At 45.7% G+C, this 22270-nt stretch overlaps 1 protein-coding gene across 1 annotated transcript; it reads left to right on the top strand.

Annotated features, from left to right (window-relative positions):
- Positions 1-2204: 2204 nt before the first annotated feature.
- LOC133080779 (transcription factor Sp6-like) lies at positions 2205-8614 on the top strand. The gene is made up of 2 exons (XM_061176883.1): positions 2205-2429; positions 7679-8614. Exons 1-2 carry the CDS (start codon positions 2205-2207, stop codon positions 8612-8614), a joined length of 1161 nt encoding a protein of 386 aa, XP_061032866.1.
- Positions 8615-22270: the final 13656 nt, after the last annotated feature.

Here is a 22270-nt window from a genome sequence, read left to right as displayed (position 1 = left end):
AGCCAGAACTGTGGGGTGGAGGAGGGAGCCAGATGTGGAGGTTGAGCAAGGAAGTCTTCCTCTAAAATGAGAGAAAGGGATTTGGTCAGGGAGTGGAAGTAAGCCCTTCCCTCTCTAGCTCTGATTCAGTCCTTAACTCTTGGTCTTTATAAAAGTAAAGTTCAGTAGTCCACTCTCATCTGTCACCCCAGGCAGGCCTTCAAGGCAGCCAAGAGCCCTTGCTCCAGAACTGATGTAGTTCCTCACCCTTGGTGCCTGGCATTTGCCCTCCCCTGAGGGATGGAAGGAAGAGGGTGACCTCGGTTGGGTGAGGGTAGGTGGGGGTGTCCCAGCAGAGGGACCTCCAGCGGTTCCTGCTCAGAGTGGAGGACTCTGTCCCTGCCTGGCCATCTGCTTGCAGAGAAGCTAAGCCCCACTCTTTCTTTAGCTCGACCCTCCCCTTTCGTGCTGCCTACAAGCCTTGCCCCTCCTGTAGAGTGTGTTAGGAGGCTCCTCCCCATCTCATCTCTTGTGGGGCTCCCCTTCCATATGAGGAAGTTGTCCTGTCACTGGAAGGGGCCTGCCTTCTGAGGTGATGTCCAGGAAGCTGTCCCTGTTCCCTTCTTTAGATGCCAGAAATACGTCCTGATGGTGATCCTGGAGTGGGGAACGTGGGGAGGGGTGAAGCCAGAAGAGGCTGAGCCAGGCAAAAGGAAAAAAGCTGATGGGGGCAGGGTCTGACAGGCCGCAGGAGCCTGGAGCTAGTGGGCTTTCCCAGGCTCCAGGTAGAGGCCTTAAGATTCCCCCCGACCTCCCGTTTCCCTGCCTTTCTTTCTCCACCCAGAGCCCTGTGCAAGGATTAGTTGTGTATTGATTTTTTAAGTTATAAGCAAAGGGTATTTTATTTAATATTAGGACATGTGTGTTCATGTTGTGTGTACCCATGCATGTGTGTGTTTCTGTGTGTGTGTGTGTGTGTGTGTGTTTCTCTACTGAGCCTGGGGTCTCCAGCCAGGGAGACCCCATCTTGTTCACCCCAGCCAAGGTCCTGGAGCCTAGGCCCACGGCATCTCTTCCTTCCTTGGGGATATCAGTCCAAGGACTGGGTGCTATTGGGAAGTGGGGCTGGGATCTGGGTGGGAATATGTTTGTGTAGAAGAGAGCCCTTCTTAAGAGGGATGGGGTGACTCTCCCTGAAGGACGCATGGGCCTGGGGTAGGTTAAGAAGTAATGTCCTTTCTTTATGCTCCCTCTTCCCCTACCTCCTGCTAATCCGACCAGAGGTCCCTTTCCTTGCTGAGAGGGCTGGGGGCAGAAGAGAGTTGGCAGTGCCTGCAGGTTGCCTGGCCAGGTGGATGAGGGGGAGAGAGGGAGGGCGCTGTGGGTGTGAGATGCCGTTTTCCTCCAGCTGAGGAAACCAGCCACCTCTCCCTTTGCCACTAGGACAGCCTTTCCCAGTGACCATCCTCAGGGGAACTCCCAAATGTGCGTTGGGGAGAGGACAGCACGGATATTCCCATGGAGGCCCCGAGCTCTAAGGTGTGCTGGTGAGGGCTTTGGATAGGTTTTCTTTTGCTCCCCTCTTTTATAGATCTAGGTTGCTTGGCTGTCTGCCCCCTTCTAGGCAGCCCCCTAGAGGAGAAATGTAGGATTTTTTTTTCTTTAAGTGCTGTGAACCCATTTTGGGGGGGGGGGAGGAGGAGGAAGAAGCAGCCTGTGTTTTTTATGCCATAATAAAGTCATCAACCACACCACTGCTTCATTTGTCTTCCAGCTCCGGTTTCCTTTTTGACTCATGGTCTCTCAGCAGCAAGGACCAGGCTGGCTGCAGGGTGGGGTGGACACTTCTCTTTGATCCTGCAGCCCAGGGCAGCCTCACCTCCCTTTGTTTGGGGGCAGAGCTGAGCTGATTGTTGAAGGGTCTGATCCTGCCCGGAGGTTGTTGATGCAGAAGGAGGGTGGCGCTCCCTCGGGGTTGACAGCTGGGCTGACTGTCCCTCCCTGGTCTTCTCCTGTGGAGATGAAAAGGTTCTAGATATTTCCTTCCTCTTCCACATGGAAGCCCCCTCTTTCGCCTCCCCTGCCAAGAATGCCGGTTCCCTGCCTTCCCAGAGATGGCCAGCCCCTTGGCCCCCTCACCCCACCCTCGTGGGTGTGTGCCTGTCAATCAGGCCTTCTGGCTCTGAGAGACGTGGGGGTGACCGACAGCGATTTCTCCACCCAGGATGATCCCTATCAGGGACAAGGTGATGAAAGGCAGCCGAGATATCCGATGGGCTCCCGCCCAGCTGAAAAGCATGAGGGAAAGGTTCCTAGTGCAACTCCCAGCTAGAGACCTGCCGCAGTTACACAACCACGGTGTGCACAGAAGTTCCTCACTGGACCCATCGGGCACCCCCGGATATGCACAAATGCACACTTTCCCAGGCTGCTCAAACGCCTGGTGCACAGTTGGTGCCTAACACACGTCAGATGAGTAAAAGCCTCATGGCTCCAGGGCCCCAAACCTAGGAAAGTTGACAGAGGATCAGTTTTTGGCTCCAAGGGGGCAGAGTAGGTTATTACGTTCTTTCACCTTTCCATCCTACATCTTGGCCAAAATTATCATCTACCCCAGTGGGATTCCTATTTCCCCCCACTCTAACCCTAACCCAATTTCTCAGAGCCAAATCTGGTACCCAGGCTGGCCCATTCCACCACTTGTTTGGGAGAGTCTGGGGTCACAAAGTTTCTTAAATGGGGGCATCAGAATGATTTAGGGGTTACAGAGGAAAGCAGACCAGTTGAGGGGGCCATACGTTTGTTTCTGTCTGCCTGGGTGGCGGAGGGCCAGGCGTGTTACGGTGACCTCAGGCCCACCCCGCTCCCTGGGGCTCCTCTTTTGTCTTCCTGGTTCTGGGGGACTTAGACCCCAGGAGCCTGGCGAGTCCTCTCCTGCTCTCCCCCATTGCTGCCCCCAGGGCGAGGAGGGCAGCTGTGGGGGCGGCTGGGCCTGTCTGGGCAGGGCTGGGACTGCCCCTCCTCCCCTTGCAGCTCCTCCCGCTGACCTGCATTCTTATCGGGGGCCTTTGGTGCGGCTCTCATGCCTCTCACTCGCTCGCTCTGACCGGCAATGCTGCCTGGCTGCCGCCACTCCCCACCCCCCACCCCCCACCCCCCACCCCCGCAATGGAGCCCGAGGCCACCTCTGACCCCTCAGTTCTGGCACCCCTGGCAGGACAGTCCTGGAGGGGCTGAGAGGGAGTTCGGGAAATCAAAACATCTGGCCTGACCCCTGGGCAACGTCTCTGAGCCACCCTCTCCTCTCCTGGGAAGTGGGAATAGAATCCCTCTAGGGTGGGTGAGTGAAGTCAGGAATGGGAAAGTGACCGAGGAACCTGCAGCCTGGGGACTGCAGCCTGGGGCTGTGCTGTTCTGCCCGGTCCTGCCCCCAAGCGGGCAGCTGGGGAAGTTCAGGATGTGAACCGGCTTTCAGGCCAGCCACCTCGGGGACTCATGTTTATCACCACACAGTCTTGATGTTTGCTTCCGGAATGACGTCCAATGGCAACCTCCCGACCCCCATCCCGTACATCACACCAGAAGCAGCCTTCACCTCCCATTAATCCTTGTGAGTCTGACTGCTCAGCATCTGAGCAGTGGAGGTTTGAAAAGAATCTCAGGCGCCAAATAGTATTTGGTATTTGGATAAGTATTCTCATTCTTTAGAAAAGAATAAGTATTCTCATTCTTTAAAAAAAAACTGCCAATCAATAAAAAAGCGAAAAAAGAATATGCTGATCAGCACTATGCCTAGTGTTGTAAACACAAAGATGGGTAAGACAGGACTCCTTTTAGCAACCCAGGATCTCACAGGGAAAGTAAACATATAAGCTCAAACCATAACGACAAAGTGCTGTGGAGGCACCATGAAGTAATAAAACTACATTTCTTTTTTTTTTTATTAAAGATTTATTTATTTATTGATTGATTGATTGCTATGTTGGGTCTTCGTTTCTGTGCGAGGGCTTTCTCCAGTTGCGGCAAGCGGGGGCCACTCTTCATCGTGGTGCGCGGGCCTCTCACTATCGCGGCCTCTCCTGTTGCGGAGCACAAGCTCCAGACGCGCAGGCTCAGCAGCTGTGGCTCACGGGCCTAGTTGCTCCGCGGCATGTGGGATCTTCCCAGACCAGGGCTCGAACTCGTGTCCCCTGCATTATCAGGCAGACTCTCAACCACTGCGCCACCAGGGAAGCCCTACATTTCTTTTAAAACAGTCGTTTCCTCCTTTTATCCACTCCCCAGCTATTTGTTGATTTTGTAAATATTTGAGTTTGCTTTATGTCCACGCGTTGGCTTTAAACATGATAGACGATGCACATAAGCAGGATCTAGTCCATACTTTGAAGGAGTTTCTGCTCAGAGGAAATGGGTTGCAAAAACAGCTATATTTAAAGAAAGAAATGAATATGGGCAATGAGAGCTATAAGTTGGTATTGGAGCACAAAAGAGGGAAAAAAGACTTCAAATTGGATCAGGGAAGATGTTACTAGAGCAATGCTGTTTAAACGGGACCTCGAAGGGCCATTGGGTATCAATGACGGACATCTTGGGAAGAATAAACTTGCAACAGGAAAGTGGGAGAAAGGCAAAACACAGGAAAAATACTCTGAGTACCTGTAGAGTACAAGTGGGAAGAGTAGGAGCTTAGAACCACATCATCTAGGGCTTTGGAGGCCAAGCCAAGGATACCATGCCAAGCTACCATGTTACCACAGCAGTGCTTTAGCACAAGCATTAGCCTGCAACAGAACCAACCACTTGGAGGGCTTGTGAAAACACAAGCTCCACTCCCATAGTTACTGATTCCAGAGGTCCAGAGTAGGGCTGACTATTCGTATCTTCAAGAAGTTCACAAGTGATGCTGGTATTTGAAGACCACTTCCGGAGAGTTAATCTGGTGATTGCGTGGAGGATGGCTTAGAAAGGGAGAGGGTAGAGATGGAAACACCAGTCAGAAGACAGTTATACCCATCCAGGTGAAATGAGAGACTAAGCTGGAATCAATGGAAATAAGATAGTCAGCTATAGTCAAGAGTAGGTATTTTCGAATAAAAGTCAATATGATAGAAAGTGTAATACTGAATTAAAGCTACATATTAATGAGAGGAGTAACTTCCTTTCAAGTTGTGTGAAAGGGTATCTTTTATTTCTTCTGGTAGTGAATTGGCCTAGAAAAACAGAACTCTACTGGGAAGTGTGTAAATATAAGAATATTCCTTTTAATATTAGAAATTATAATGATATATAGAGATAAAAACTTTGAGCTCATAATCTAGAATTTGATGAGACCACGAAAGGTGGCATCTAATCAATGCTTCTGCTCTCAGGAAAGATTACCTCCAAAATCTATCAAGATCTATAGTTGTATATTTAATTTATGAAGATCCTGAAGGTGAGACTCTTAAGAGAGGTGAAGGCAGGGCTAGGGGCTCTGGAAGGTTCAAATAATAATTCCTAAGGTTTGGAGTTTAGACCAAAGCTTCTTATTTGTTATTATCATTCTAACCTCTACTAGTTATTCCTACTAATTAGATATCTAATAGCTAATTGAGGCAATATTCTCCTTTTCCTTTTCCTAGAGATTTATGCTGCAGTAAAATACAGTCTATCGAAAGACGTACATTTGAACCACTACCTTTTTTGCAGTTTATCTAAGTTACAAATATAACTTCATTATATTTGGAATTTTTGTAAAGCTTAATTTTTAATAAAATTAATTTGTTACTCATTTGGAAATATGATTAAGATTACTACTAAAATTTTGTAGCAAATCCTTTTTGTCTCTAGCAAAGATTAGTGTGAGAAGTATTACACAGATCAGAGTGAATCATTATAGAGCAGTGGCTCTCAACCAGGGTGATTTTGCACGCAGGTGACATTTGGTAGCGTCTGGAGACATTTTTGCTTGCCAGAACTGTATATGCTACTGGCATCTAGTGGACAGAGGCCAGAGATGCTACTAAACGTCCAACAGTGTACAGGAGAGCCTCCCACAGCAAAGAATTATCCAGCCCAAAATGTCGATAGTGCTGCCTTTCTGGAGAAATAAAGATCACTTAACACAAGTATTTAATGAGCATTTACTATTTTGTATCTAATGCACCACATATATAATCATGAAAGTATAAATCATAATATCTTCCACAGTGAGATTTCTTTAGCGTATGGAGGGAGTAGTGTTGTTATGTTTCATCATATATAAATTAGAATTATTGCCAAAGGATAAATGTTCTGAAAGAATATATATTTTTATTCTTCTTTTGCTTGTGTCTTTTGTTGTAGAAATCTTGGTTGCAATTTACTCACAGAACTGAGCTTTGGAACGTTTCAGGCCTGGCATGGAATGCAGTTTTTACACAAGTTGTAAGTGGAATAGAAGATGAATACATGTAAAAAACTGTGTGTAAAAACACCATGCAGTTCTTGGTTAGCTGGGTGTAAGCCCAGGATGAATTCTGGAAAGTATGTCTTGAGAGCCATTTATTTTTTTTTTTCAAATGAGGAAACTAAGGTACAAAGAGGCCAAGAGACTTGTTTAACTCAAATATATGAATCGCTCTGCTTTCCATAGTACTGATCTTTGGCACGGGCAATAAAAGGCACCAAGCAAAAACACTCAAATTAGCATTGTCATGGAATCCCACTGATGCCTCTCCAATATGCGAATGGTCCATGAAGTTCCACTTTTGAATTTCACTTTGATTCCTGCTCATGTGCAAAGTTCCTAACTGCTTAAAATGTATGCAACACAGAGCTGCAAAGAACTAAGTTTAGCACGGAATTCTTCAGGGAGCAAAAGGTGTGGGTGCTTCCCCAACCATTATTAGCTCTTTTAAATGGTAAAGCAGAAAGAATTCCTGAACACCCACCACAGGGCTCTCCCCAGCCACCCAGAACATTATTTTTCAAAAAGCATATATCTCTGAAGTGAATTATCTGTGGCCAATAGGAAGCTCTGAGGTATGGAAAAAGACGTTGTTTGTGTTCAGCTGTAGTGTGAGAAATATAAAGAAAATACATTGCTGTAGCCTAATTCAATATACTTTCTTTGCTGACTACTCTTCAGTAAGAAGTGTGGGTTTTACACCCCTTCAGCTCAAAAATTCTGTGATTTCTCACGACACAAGCAAATGAGAGTGGGTACGTTCAATGGCCCGAAGGCGATTTTAGACTCAAGGTAAAGAGCTCTTCTACACCTGGCTTTGGAAAAGACTCCCTTACCTGTCTTGTGGTTCAGAAATCCAGTTTCACACAGTTCATTTTGGGTTAATGAAGGTGTTGAGGCTGTGTCTGGAGCTGGATTAGCAATTCCTGCAGATGCCTATCTTTAGCGGCCTCCTTCCTTTCCCTTGTTAGTTTGCTGATGCCTACCTTGGGGAGAGAGCACCGAGGGTCAGTTTTTCTTTTGCCAGCACACCGGAGAGCAGGCTCATGAGGTCCCTTCACCAGGAGGTTTTAGTAGCGTCAGTACAGCGTCTTAAACTCACCGCCTTTCCTAAACATCCCATAACACCAAGAGTTCCTTATAAGAATCAGAGTTTCACTATAGTTATGTAGGCAACACAGGAAAATACATTGTGGAAATCAATCAATCAATCAATCAATCAATCAATCACAGTTTAAAAATTAATGAATTCATTCAAAAACATTCACTGAGTGCCATGCCCACTGTTACTCCTCTCGGGTAACCTGCGAGGACCTGGAAAGCGACAGTCCCTTGGCCCCGGGACCCTTTTCCAAGCTCCTGCAGCCGGACGTGTCACACCATTACGAATCGTGGTTCCGGCCGACACGCCCAGGCACCGAGGAGGGCTCGTGGTGGGACCTTCATCCGGGTACCAGCTGGATGGACCTCCCCCACACTCAGGGCGCGCTGACCTCACCTGGCCACCCCGGGGCGCTTCAGGCTGGCTTGGGGGGCTACGTCGGAGACCACCAGCTTTGTGCCCAGCCGCCCCACCCACACCCGCACCCGCACCACCTCCTCCCAGCCGCCGGAGGGCAGCACCTCCTCGGGCCTCCCGACGGGGCGAAGGCCTTGGAAGCAGCCGCCCCGGAATCCCAGGGGCTGGATACCAGTCTGGATGGGGCGGCCCGGCCCAAAGGCTCCCGGCGGTCAGCGCCCCGCAGCTCAGGCCAGACCGTGTGCCGCTGCCCCAACTGCCTGGAGGCGGAGCGACTGGGGGCTCCGTGCGGGCCCGATGGGGGCAAGAAGAAGCATTTGCACAATTGCCACATCCCGGGCTGTGGGAAAGCCTACGCCAAGACATCGCACCTGAAGGCACACTTGCGCTGGCACAGCGGCGACCGCCCCTTCGTGTGCAACTGGCTCTTCTGCGGCAAGCGCTTCACGCGCTCCGACGAGCTGCAGCGCCGCCTCCAGACCCACACCGGCACCAAGAAGTTCCCCTGCGCAGTCTGCAGCCGAGTCTTCATGCGCAGCGACCACCTGGCCAAACACATGAAAACCCACGAGGGCGCCAAAGAGGAGGCTGCCGGGGCGGCGGCGGGAGAGGGCAAGGCCGGCGGAGCGGAGCCCCCCGGGGGCAAAGGCAAGCGCGAGGCCGAGGGCAGCGCGGCTCCCTGCAACTGAGCTCCTCGTCCCGCCTCCCCGTCCCGCCTCCCCGTTGGTCTCCCCTGGGGCCATCAGCAGAGAGCCCTCTGGCCTGATGCCCTTGCGGGGGGGGGGGTGGCTTGAGTAAGAGAAGGTGGTTATTTATGGAGAGGGAGGGAAAGTGGTGCGGGGGTCAGGGAGCCGGGTCGCTTAGGGGTCTCTTAGTCTCTGGGGCTGGACAGGACGGACGCGTTTGACTGGGCGGGGAGGAGCTGCGCGTGCCCATCAGTTCTCCCCTTCCTGGCTCTTTCACTTCACGCCCCTGGGCTGGGGGGTTGGGGTGGACTACCCCAACGGCGGCTGGAGGGCCGAGGGGATAGGGTGGAGGATACGGCGCGTCCCCGGAGCAGAGAGGAGTGGGGCCGCCCCGGGCGCTGGGGGTAGCTGTCTGGACACGTCGTTAGCGCCTGGGAACCCGGACATAAAAGGGCCTCTGGAGCCGCGCTGCGGCCCGGGTCCCTGTCATCCCCCCTAGAGTGCTTTACCCCGGGGTTTCCGGAGGGAGAGCTGAGATGGGGTAGCAGAGGCTGGGGGTCCCCCTAAGGGAGGAGTTTCTATCTGGCTGGGAGGGTTGTCACCGCAGAAATAATGTCTCTGATGTGCCTCCTTATTAAGCCTTCCAGACCCAGTGTGATGGAGCCACGAGGGAAGAAGGGAAGAGGGCCAGAATGGGCGACAGCTTCCAGCCAGAACTGTGGGGTGGAGGAGGGAGCCAGATGTGGAGGTTGAGCAAGGAAGTCTTCCTCTAAAATGAGAGAAAGGGATTTGGTCAGGGAGTGGAAGTAAGCCCTTCCCTCTCTAGCTCTGATTCAGTCCTTAACTCTTGGTCTTTATAAAAGTAAAGTTCAGTAGTCAACTCTCATCTGTCACCCCAGGCAGGCCTTCAAGGCAGCCAAGAGCCCTTGCTCCAGAACTGATGTAGTTCCTCACCCTTGGTGCCTGGCATTTGCCCTCCCCTGAGGGATGGAAGGAAGAGGGTGACCTCGGTTAGGTGAGGGTAGGTGGGGGTGTCCCAGCAGAGGGACCTCCAGCGGTTCCTGCTCAGAGTGGAGGACTCTGTCCCTGCCTGGCCATCTGCTTGCAGAGAAGCTAAGCCCCACTCTTTCTTTAGCTCGACCCTCCCCTTTCGTGCTGCCTACAAGCCTTGCCCCTCCTGTAGAGTGTGTTAGGAGGCTCCTCCCCATCTCATCTCTTGTGGGGCTCCCCTTCCATATGAGGAAGTTGTCCTGTCACTGGAAGGGGCCTGCCTTCTGAGGTGATGTCCAGGAAGCTGTCCCTGTTCCCTTCTTTAGATGCCAGAAATACGTCCTGATGGTGATCCTGGAGTGGGGAACGTGGGGAGGGGTGAAGCCAGAAGAGGCTGAGCCAGGCAAAAGGAAAAAAGCTGATGGGGGCAGGGTCTGACAGGCCGCAGGAGCCTGGAGCTAGTGGGCTTTCCCAGGCTCCAGGTAGAGGCCTTAAGATTCCCCCCGACCTCCCGTTTCCCTGCCTTTCTTTCTCCACCCAGAGCCCTGTGCAAGGATTAGTTGTGTATTGATTTTTTAAGTTATAAGCAAAGGGTATTTTATTTAATATTAGGACATGTGTGTTCATGTTGTGTGTACCCATGCATGTGTGTGTTTCTGTGTGTGTGTGTGTGTGTTTCTCTACTGAGCCTGGGGTCTCCAGCCAGGGAGACCCCATCTTGTTCACCCCAGCCGAGGTCCTGGAGCCTAGGCCCACGGCATCTCTTCCTTCCTTGGGGATATCAGTCCAAGGACTGGGTGCTATTGGGAAGTGGGGCTGGGATCTGGGTGGGAATATGTTTGTGTAGAAGAGAGCCCTTCTTAAGAGGGATGGGGTGACTCTCCCTGAAGGACGCATGGGCCTGGGGTAGGTTAAGAAGTAATGTCCTTTCTTTATGCTCCCTCTTCCCCTACCTCCTGCTAATCCGACCAGAGGTCCCTTTCCTTGCTGAGAGGGCTGGGAGCAGAAGAGAGTTGGCAGTGCCTGCAGGTTGCCTGGCCAGGTGGATGAGGGGGAGAGAGGGAGGGCGCTGTGGGTGTGAGATGCCGTTTTCCTCCAGCTGAGGAAACCAGCCACCTCTCCCTTTGCCACTAGGACAGCCTTTCCCAGTGACCATCCTCAGGGGAACTCCCAAATGTGCGTTGGGGAGAGGACAGCACGGATATTCCCCCCATGGAGGCCCCGAGCTCTAAGGTGTGCTGGTGAGGGCTTTGGATAGGTTTTCTTTTGCTCCCCTCTTTTATAGATCTAGGTTGCTTGGCTGTCTGCCCCCTTCTAGGCAGCCCCCTAGAGGAGAAATGTAGGATTTTTTTTTCTTTAAGTGCTGTGAACCCATTTTGGGGGGGGGAGGAGGAGGAAGAAGCAGCCTGTGTTTTTTATGCCATAATAAAGTCATCAACCACACCACTGCTTCATTTGTCTTCCAGCTCCGGTTTCCTTTTTGACTCATGGTCTCTCAGCAGCAAGGACCAGGCTGGCTGCAGGGTGGGGTGGACACTTCTCTTTGATCCTGCAGCCCAGGGCAGCCTCACCTCCCTTTGTTTGGGGGCAGAGCTGAGCTGATTGTTGAAGGGTCTGATCCTGCCCGGAGGTTGTTGATGCAGAAGGAGGGTGGCGCTCCCTCGGGGTTGACAGCTGGGCTGACTGTCCCTCCCTGGTCTTCTCCTGTGGAGATGAAAAGGTTCTAGATATTTCCTTCCTCTTCCACATGGAAGCCCCCTCTTTCGCCTCCCCTGCCAAGAATGCCGGTTCCCTGCCTTCCCAGAGATGGCCAGCCCCTTGGCCCCCTCACCCCACCCTCGTGGGTGTGTGCCTGTCAATCAGGCCTTCTGGCTCTGAGAGACGTGGGGGTGACTGACAGCGATTTCTTCACCCAGGATGATCCCTATCAGGGACAAGGTGATGAAAGGCAGCCGAGATATCCGATGGGCTCCCGCCCAGCTGAAAAGCATGAGGGAAAGGTTCCTAGTGCAACTCCCAGCTAGAGACCTGCCGCAGTTACACAACCACGGTGTGCACAGAAGTTCCTCACTGGACCCATCGGGCACCCCCGGATATGCACAAATGCACACTTTCCCAGGCTGCTCAAACGCCTGGTGCACAGTTGGTGCCTAACACACGTCAGATGAGTAAAAGCCTCATGGCTCCAGGGCCCCAAACCTAGGAAAGTTGACAGAGGATCAGTTTTTGGCTCCAAGGGGGCAGAGTAGGTTATTACGTTCTTTCACCTTTCCATCCTACATCTTGGCCAAAATTATCATCTACCCCAGTGGGATTCCTATTTCCCCCCACTCTAACCCTAACCCAATTTCTCAGAGCCAAATCTGGTACCCAGGCTGGCCCATTCCACCACTTGTTTGGGAGAGTCTGGGGTCACAAAGTTTCTTAAATGGGGGCATCAGAATGATTTAGGGGTTACAGAGGAAAGCAGACCAGTTGAGGGGGCCAAACGTTTGTTTCTGTCTGCCTGGGTGGCGGAGGGCCAGGCGTGTTACGGTGACCTCAGGCCCACCCCGCTCCCTGGGGCTCCTCTTTTGTCTTCCTGGTTCTGGGGGACTTAGACCCCAGGAGCCTGGCGAGTCCTCTCCTGCTCTCCCCCATTGCTGCCCCCAGGGCGAGGAGGGCAGCTGTGGGGGCGGCTGGGCCTGTCTGGGCAGGGCTGGGACTGCCCCTCCTCCCCTTGCAGCTCCTCCCGCTGACCTGCATTCTTATCGGGGGCCTTTGGTGCGGCTCTCATGCCTCTCACTCGCTCGCTCTGACCGGCAATGCTGCCTGGCTGCCGCCACTCCCCACCCCCCACACCCCCCCCCCCCCGCAATGGAGCCCGAGGCCACCTCTGACCCCTCAGTTCTGGCAACCCTGGCAGGACAGTCCTGGAGGGGCTGAGAGGGAGTTCGGGAAATCAAAACATCTGGCCTGACCCCTGGGCAACGTCTCTGAGCCACCCTCTCCTCTCCTGGGAAGTGGGAATAGAATCCCTCTAGGGTGGGTGAGTGAAGTCAGGAATGGGAAAGTGACCGAGGAACCTGCAGCCTGGGGACTGCAGCCTGGGGCTGTGCTGTTCTGCCCGGTCCTGCCCCCAAGCGGGCAGCTGGGGAAGTTCAGGATGTGAACCGGCTTTCAGGCCAGCCACCTCGGGGACTCATGTTTATCACCACACAGTCTTGATGTTTGCTTCCGGAATGACGTCCAATGGCAACCTCCCGACCCCCACCCCGTACATCACACCAGAAGCAGCCTTCGCCTCCCATTAATCCTTGTGAGTCTGACTGCTCAGCATCTGAGCAGTGGAGGTTTGAAAAGAATCTCAGGCGCCAAATAGTATTTGGTATTTGGATAAGTATTCTCATTCTTTAAAAAAGAATAAGTATTCTCATTCTTTAAAAAAAAACTGCCAATCAATAAAAAAGCGAAAAAAGAATATGCTGATCAGCACTATGCCTAGTGTTGTAAACACAAAGACGGGTAAGACAGGACTCCTTTTAGCAACTCATGATCTCACAGGGAAAGTAAACATATAAGCTCAAACCATAACGACAAAGTGCTGTGGAGGCACCATGAAGTAATAAAACTACATTTCTTTTAAAACAGTCGTTTCCTCCTTCTATCCACTCCCCAGCTATTTGTTGATTTTATAAATATTTGAGTTTGCTTTATGTCCACGCGTTGGCTTTAAACATGATAGACGATGCACATAAGCAGGATCTAGTCCATACTTTGAAGGAGTTTCTGCTCAGAGGAAATGGGTTGCAAAAACAGCTATATTTAAAGAAAGAAATGAATATGGGCAATGAGAGCTATAAGTTGGTATTGGAGCACAAAAGAGGGAAAAAAGACTTCAAATTGGATCAGGGAAGATGTTACTAGAGCAATGCTGTTTAAACGGGACCTCGAAGGGCCATTGGGTATCAATGACGGACATCTTGGGAAGAATAAGCTTGCAACAGGAAAGTGGGAGAAAGGCAAAACACAGGAAAAATACTCTGAGTACCTGTAGAGTACAAGTGGGAAGAGTAGGAGCTTAGAGCCACATCATCTAGGGCTTTGGAGGCCAAGCCAGGGATACCATGCCAAGCTACCATGTTACCACAGCAGTGCTTTAGCACAAGCATTAGCCTGCAACAGAACCAACCACTTGGAGGGCTTGTGAAAACACAAGCTCCACTCCCATAGTTACTGATTCCAGAGGTCCAGAGTAGGGCTGACTATTCGTATCTTCAAGAAGTTCACAAGTGATGCTGGTATTTGAAGACCACTTCCGGAGAGTTAATCTGGTGATCGCGTGGAGGATGGCTTAGAAAGGGAGAGGGTAGAGATGGAAACACCAGTCAGAAGACAGTTATACCCATCCAGGTGAAATGAGAGACTAAGCTGGAATCAATGGAAATAAGATAGTCAGCTATAGTCAAGAGTAGGTATTTTCGAATAAAAGTCAATATGATAGAAAGTGTAATACTGAATTAAAGCTACATATTAATGAGAGGAGTAACTTCCTTTCAAGTTGTGTGAAAGGGTATCTTTTATTTCTTCTGGTAGTGAATTGGCCTAGAAAAACAGAACTCTACTGGGAAGTGTGTAAATATAAGAATATTCCTTTTAATATTAGAAATTATAATGATATATAGAGATAAAACTTTGAGCTCATAATCTAGAATTTGATGAGACCATGAAAGGTGGCATCTAATCAATGCTTCTGCTCTCAGGAAAGATTACCTCCAAAATCTATCAAGATCTATAGTTGTATATTTAATTTATGAAGATCCTGAAGGTGAGACTCTTAAGAGAGGTGAAGGCAGGGCTAGGGGCTCTGGAAGGTTCAAATAATAATTCCTAAGGTTTGGAGTTTAGACCAAAGCTTCTTATTTGTTATTATCATTCTAACCTCTACTAGTTATTCCTACTAATTAGATATCTAATAGCTAATTGAGGCAATATTTTCCTTTTCCTTTTCCTAGAGATTTATGCTGCAGTAAAATACAGTCTATCGAAAGACGTACATTTGAACCACTACCTTTTTTGCAGTTTATCTAAGTTACAAATATAACTTTATTATATTTGGAATTTTTGTAAAGCTTAATTTTTTATAAAATTAATTTGTTACTCATTTGGAAATATGATTAAAATTACTACTAAAATTTTGTAGCAAATCCTTTTTGTCTCTAGCAAAGATTAGTGTGAGAAGTATTACACAGATCAGAGTGAATCATTATAGAGCAGTGGCTCTCAACCAGGGTGATTTTGCACGCAGGTGACATTTGGTAGCGTCTGGAGACATTTTTGCTTGCCAGAACTGTATATGCTACTGGCATCTAGTGGACAGAGGCCAGAGATGCTACTAAACGTCCAACAGTGTACAGGAGAGCCTCCCACAGCAAAGAATTATCCAGCCCAAAATGTCGATAGTGCTGCCTTTCTGGAGAAATAAAGATCACTTAACACAAGTATTTAATGAGCATTTACTATTTTGTATCTAATGCACCACATATATAATCATGAAAGTATAAATCATAATATCTTCCACAGTGAGATTTCTTTAGCGTATGGAGGGAGTAGTGTTGTTATGTTTCATCATATATAAATTAGAATTATTGCCAAAGGATAAATGTTCTGAAAGAATATGTATTTTTATTCTTCTTTTGCTTGTGTCTTTTTTTGTAGAAATCTTGGTTGCAATTTACTCACAGAACTGAGCTTTGGAACGTTTCAGGCCTGGCATGGAATGCAGTTTTTACACACGTTGTAAGTGGAATAGAAGATGAATACATGTAAAAAACTGTGTGTAAAAACACCATGCAGTTCTTGGTTAGCTGGGTGTAAGCCCAGGATGAATTCTGGAAAGTATGTCTTGAGAGCCATTTATTTTTTTTTTCAAATGAGGAAACTAAGGTACAAAGAGGCCAAGAGACTTGTTTAACTCATATATATGAATCGCTCTGCTTTCCATAGTACTGATCTTTGGCACGGGCAATAAAAGGCACCAAGCAAAAACACTCAAATTAGCATTGTCATGGAATCCCACTGATGCCTCTCCAATATGCGAATGGTCCATGAAGTTCCACTTTTGAATTTCACTTTGATTCCTGCTCATGTGCAAAGTTCCTAACCGCTTAAAATGTATGCAACACAGAGCTGCAAAGAACTAAGTTTAGCACCGAATTCTTCAGGGAGCAAAAGGTGTGGGTGCTTCCCCAACCATTATTAGCTCTTTTAAATGGTAAAGCAGAAAGAATTCCTGAACACCCACCACAGGGCTCTCCCCAGCCACCCAGAACATTATTTTTCAAAAAGCATATATCTCTGAAGTGAATTATCTGTGGCCAATAGGAAGCTCTGAGGTATGGAAAAAGACGTTGTTTGTGTTCAGCTGTAGTGTGAGAAATATAAAGAAAATACATTGCTGTAGCCTAATTCAATATACTTTCTTTGCTGACTACTCTTCAGTAAGAAGTTTGGGTCTTACACCCCTTCAGCTCAAAAATTCTGTGATTTCTCACGACACAAGCAAATGAGAGTGGGTACGTTCAATGGCCCGAAGGCGATTTTAGACTCAAGGTAAAGAGCTCTTCTACACCTGGCTTTGGAAAAGACTCCCTTACCTGTCTTGTGGTTCAGAAATCCAGTTTCACACAGTTCATTTTGGGTTAATGAAGGTGTTGAGGCTGTGTCTGGAGCTGGATTAGCAATTCCTGCAGATGCCTATCTTTAGCGGCCTCCTTCCTTTCCCTTGTTAGTTTGCTGATGCCTACCTTGGGGAGAGAGCACCGAGGGTCAGTTTTTCTTTTGCCAGCACACCGGAGAGCAGGCTCATGAGGTCCCTTCACCAGGAGGTTTTAGTAGCGTCAGTACAGCGTCTTAAACTCACCGCCTTTCCTAAACATCCCATAACACCAAGAGTTCCTTATAAGAATCAGAGTTTCACTATAGTTATGTAGGCAACACAGGAAAATACATTGTGGAAATCAATCAATCAATCAATCAATCAATCACAGTTTAAAAATTAATGAATTCATTCAAAAACATTCACTGAGTGCCATGCCCACTGTGTGTCAGCACTCTACTAAGTGCTGGGGATATAAAGACGCATAAGGCAGGGACTTTGTCCCCAAGAAGCTTACATTCTAGAAGGAGAAAATGGATTTGATGGGAAAACATATATGAGAGTCATTCTAGCATTTATGCAGCAGGGTAACAAGGTGAGGGAGGGGGGTGATGAAGTAGAAAATGGGTGGTAGGTTAGAAAAGATTTTTAATGGAAGAGGCACCAACTTGTTTCTTTTGAATTTGTGTTCCTCTTAAATGACTGAAAACGGTAGTGAAAGAATCAGAACTATCTGGTGTTGGAAATAAATTAGTACTGTACTCCTAAAACTCATTCGCAGTTACTTTCAAAAGATTGTCACAGTATAGTAAGTCTTTGTTTTGGGCTAAGTCTTTCTAATAGACAAAGCTAATTTGCTTCTGGAAACATTTGCCATGGTGAGATACAAACTTTATTACATCTCTTTGCAAAGGCAAGCCACCAAGGGAAGATGCCACCCTCGAGTTAAGTCATTTTACTACGTATAATGACATATTACTGGGGTGTTTATAAGTTGCCTGCATTAAATAAGTTTGGCAAAGGGCCCCAGCTGAGGTGGATTTATCATGAATTCAATGAAGCTTAGGCTTCAGGGCTCCTCACTTGCATAGGTCCCTTCCAAGGTCTTGAGAGGGGTCCTAGTGATTTTTGTATTCATAACTTTGCATGTTTTTATTAGATAGGATTTCCCAAAGTAGATGAGGTTCACGTCCCACAAAACCTTGATTCATCACCGGGTTTCAGGTAATTATAAGTCAGTAGATTTCTTGAATGAAGCCTCTTTGTCATTGACAAACATCAGGTTAAGTAGTTAGCAGTGTGGTAGTCTATTTTAAATCGGAAATCTACCTCAAAGTTGAGCCAAGAGCTTATTAATTAATAAAGTACCACTTTTTGAATGGTGGTAGTAATCATATCTCTTTCAGATAAAATCAGGAATGAAATATTATGGAAAACCAGCAGTGGTTGATAATCCCAAATGTTAAGTCTACTTTTTTTTCTGACTTTGAAGTGTTTCTGCTTCATTCACCTATGCAGGTCCAGACTGATGGCTTATTCTTAAAAATTCTTTTAGTCACTTCATTGGTTCTAACAATACAAGCTCCATGATTTTAGAAACTGAAGGACTCTACAATGTAGAAAGGCTATATAACTTAACCAGACAGAGGACATTCACATGCTGGCTTGTCTGTGGTACATCAATATTGTACCAAGAACATAAGCACTGAGAGAGAATAAGAGGAAAATCAAAGCCTTATCGCTATTGAATTATTTACCCCATTGTTGAGAATATCAGTGAGGTAGGTGTGGCCACACTATGAAGGCAAATTGAGCTGCGGTCACAGAGCCGCTCTAATGCTCCCCCAGTCAACTAGCATTGGTTTCCTTTAGACAGCTATGTACACACAAAAGCTTACACACTTCAGGGTGTTGTCATCACTTTTTGCTGTGTAGTAGAATCCTGGCAGCTTCTCAGATTTAGAAAGGCATAAACGCTAAAAACAAAAATAACTTGGGTCTGTCCTTTGGGGTGATTTAGGGTGGCTGTTTTATTTGTAATAGTTCAAAATTTTGAGATTGTCACACCTAGCAACTACTATACTTTTCTTCTCCCAACTGCATCTTATTCTTCCCACCTGTAGTATTTTCTCCCATTCTATATGTTTTTTCACTTTCTTGACAGTGTCCTTTGAAGCACAAACTTTTTAATTTTTATAAAATCCAATTCATCTATTTTTCCTTTGTGCTTCTGGTATCATATCTAAGAAACTGTTGTCTAATGCAAGGTCATAAAGATTTACTCCTGTGTTTACTTCTAAGAGTTTTATAGCCTTAGGTCTTACATTTGGATATTTGATCCATTTGGAGTTAATTTTCATATATGGTGGGAAGTGTAGGAGTCCAGCTTCATTATTTTGTGTGTGGATGTACAGTTGTCCCAGCATCATTTGAAAAGACTGTTCTTTCCACATTGAATTGCTTTGGCACCCTTGTTGAAAATCAATAGACCATAAATATGAGGGTTTATTTCTATACTGTCCATTCTGTTCCATTGATTTACATGTCTGTTCTTATTCCAGTACCACACTGTGATTGCAGTCGCTTTGAACTGAGTTTTGAAACCAGGATGTGTGAGTCCTCCCCCTTTGTTCTTTACCAACATTGTTTTGGTTATTCTGTTTCCTTGAATTGCCATATGAATTTTAGAATTAGCTTGGCAATTTCTGGAAAGAAGTCAGCTGGGATTTTGATAGGAATTGCAATGGAATCATAGGTCGATTTGGGAAGTAGTGAAATTTTAATAAGATTATCTTCCAGTCCATGAATCCAGCATGTCTTTGTATTTATTTAGATCTTCTTCAATTTCTTTCAACAGTTTTGTACTTTTCAGTGTGAATCTTGCACTTACTTGGTTAAATTTTTCCCTAAGTATTTTATTTGTTTTGATGCTGTTACACATGGAATTGTTTTCTTAATTTCATTTTTGGACTACTCATTGCTGGTGTGTAGAAATAATATTGATCTTATATCCTACAACCTTGCTGAACTCATTTATTAATGCTAACAGTTATTTTCCTATATTCCCAGGAATATGTCTTGTGGTCTTCCAGTTTCCCAGGAATACATTGGAACATTTCGAAGTCTCTGTGGACATCTCATTCCTCAGCTTTTCTTTTTAAGCTTTTCGGTTGGGCTGTTTTTTGCCCCAAACTGTTATCCATTGCCTCATGCAACCGCCATGTTAAAATATTTGCTTGAAAATGTTTTCCAAAAATGCCACCTGAGGAGAGGCTTTTCTCACTAGACAGCTCTCAGTCAGGTCAAAGGCAAGCCTTTCAAGTGAGGTCTTCCAGGGGACCACCAGACATGTAAAACAATGACAGTTCTTTGGGAATGAGGCTTTGAAGGACCTCCCAGTCCATGCTGCTCCTCCTGGTACCAGGGATGTGGGCTGTTTTTCAAGGCTACCACTGGCATGGAGAGCAAAGGTCAAGGACAAGTTAAAGCAACACAGATCTCATTGTTCTTACAGAAATTAATTTGTTTTCCTTGAATAAATTGCTCCCCAATTTGCTGCAAGCCTGTTGGTTAAATTTCCAGAGTTCAGAAAAAGTTGATTCTGACCATTTTTGCCAGTTTTGTCGTTGTTGTTGTTGTTATTGTTATTTTTGCTTCTATGGAGGGATGAAGTTTCAGATGTCCTTCCTCCATCATTTTTACTGATTTTCCTGCAATATTTTAAAAAATCTCGAAAGTCTCAATGACCATAGGCTAATTAAATATTTATCATGGGAGGTGATTAAGGCAAAAATAAATAAAAAGAGAAATAAATAAATAAAAAAAGAAAATATCATTCTCATAGAGGCTTTCCCAGATGGGTAGATGAAGTTTGAAAAGGTATTTCTATATTTAGTGCTCTCAAAATTAAGGTTAAAGTAACAGATGTTTTAAACCGCCCCCGCCCGCCCTTTTTTTTCATTCAGGTTAAACACAGGCTTTAGAGTCAGAACTGAGTTCAAATTCCAGCTCTGCTTCTTACTAGCTTGATGACTTAGGACAAGTTATATAACTTCTCTGTGCCTCAGTTTCCTCATTTGTACAATGGGGTAATATATCTATCACATAATGTTACTGTGAGGATTAAATGTTAAATGCTGATCACAGATGCCTGGCAACCCAAAAGATATTAGTTTTGATAATTATCTTTATAATATTTGCAAAAATACATTAATAATTCTTGGGTAGAGTTAACCTAAAGTCAGATATTCTTTTCTTTCTTCCTGTTTCTTTTGGGGTTTTTTTCCCCCTTATTTGTTTTAAAGAACTAAGAAAAAAGAAAAAAAGAAAGAAAGAACTAAGAAGAAAATCTATTCCAGCATTTTGGAATAAAATTTTGTTCCCCCAAATTAATTTGTTTATTTCATTGATATATAAACAAAATGTTATTTATTTATTCAGCAAACATTTATTAAATACCTAGTAAATATTAGGCACTATGTCAGGCACAGGAATAATAATGACAATAAAGTGTGGTCCCTGCTCTCAAGTTGCTGGCAATCTAGGAGACTGACAAGTAAACAGGTGATCACATACACAGTAACAAAGGCTATGATGCAAGAATACACATGGGACTATGTGATGGGAGTATGGCTTTCACCAGTTCCTCTTGGATTTATTTCTTCTTCTTTGGCTCCAGAACCAAGGAATTAGCCCTATTTTTGTCTTTAACTGGGTAGTTTAAATCATGAAATTTTAAAAAATTTGTAGAGATGAAAGAAAAACACCTGGAATTATGGAGGACACTAGAAATAGTACTTTTTTACAGAACAAGGGCTTCCTACCAGCATAGTCACTTCTAGGGTTTTTAACCTGAAAAGTTCTTTGGCATAGTTTTTCTTTGCTAGCCACTTTTTTTCTATTTTTTTTTTGTTTGTTTGTTTGTTTCTCTTCTCCACTTTATCATCTAGAGACCTGGGTAGTTCCCAATGAAAGACTGTTTTACAGATGCTAAGGGTGATTTACAGGTAAAGACAGAAAATGATTTTTTTTTAAACCTTCACGTTCCGTACCAAAAAAAAATGAATATAAGCTTTCATGGAAGTAATTGAAAATGCAGATAATTTAAATTCCATTCCATTTTTCAGAATTCTCAATCATAATCCTTTGACAACAGTTGAAGATTCTTATCTTTTTAAATTGCCAGCATTAAAATATTTGTAAGTATTGCAACAGTTTCATGGCTCATGAGATAATTTCTGCTCTTTTTTACTTTTGTCAAAGATTGAGTACTTTGGCTAAAAAGTCATAATTTAGATTTTAACTGGGTTATTTAAAATAAGAGTTATTGGCAAAGAAAAGGATTAAGAAAGAATATATATGGGTAAGCCAGCCAGCAGAGAATGAGAACAGTGTTGAAGAACACATATAGATATGGAACACGTAGATGCATGTAGGAATATTATTTATCCCAGAAAGCAAAAAGGAATAAGGGGTACATTATTTTTTTAAAAAAGAGTGATCAAAAGAGGTAGATGCAATTGAAAATGAGAAGTTAGGATAATAAAAAATGATTGTACTGTTCAGCACCAAGGTCATTAATTTGATGATGCAAATTTAAATTTCTTTAATAAGAGCTCTTTGGCATTATCATGTATGGCAAGTAAGAAGCCAGAATTGAAGTAATCACATGTTAAGTATCTTTTTAAGTTTAGAATTTTTGTCTTTGGGTTTTATATCATGCATGTTTGGGCTTCTCCTTCAGAGACATGGGAACAACACAAGTGTCACAACAATTGAAAGCATCCTCATGATGACCCTTGAATTGGAAAAAATGTAAGTTGATTTTTCTTACATTTGTTTTCACTCAATTGTTTTTTTAGGTTTCTTTTATTATTTTCTTAAGTCAGGTTTATTTATGTATAATTTTCATTTAACAAAATTCACTATTTTTAAATATACAGTGTGATGTGTTTTGACAAACGTATAGTTCTGTAGCCACCACCACATTTGAGGTAAAGAAAACTTCTGCACTCCCAAAAGACCCCTCATGT

Source organism: Eubalaena glacialis, chromosome 19 (assembly GCF_028564815.1).
Source record: "Eubalaena glacialis isolate mEubGla1 chromosome 19, mEubGla1.1.hap2.+ XY, whole genome shotgun sequence".
Lineage (NCBI taxonomy): Eukaryota > Metazoa > Chordata > Mammalia > Artiodactyla > Balaenidae > Eubalaena > Eubalaena glacialis.
Note: the sequence above shows the minus strand (reverse complement) of the source record. Positions and strands in the feature narration are given on the sequence as shown.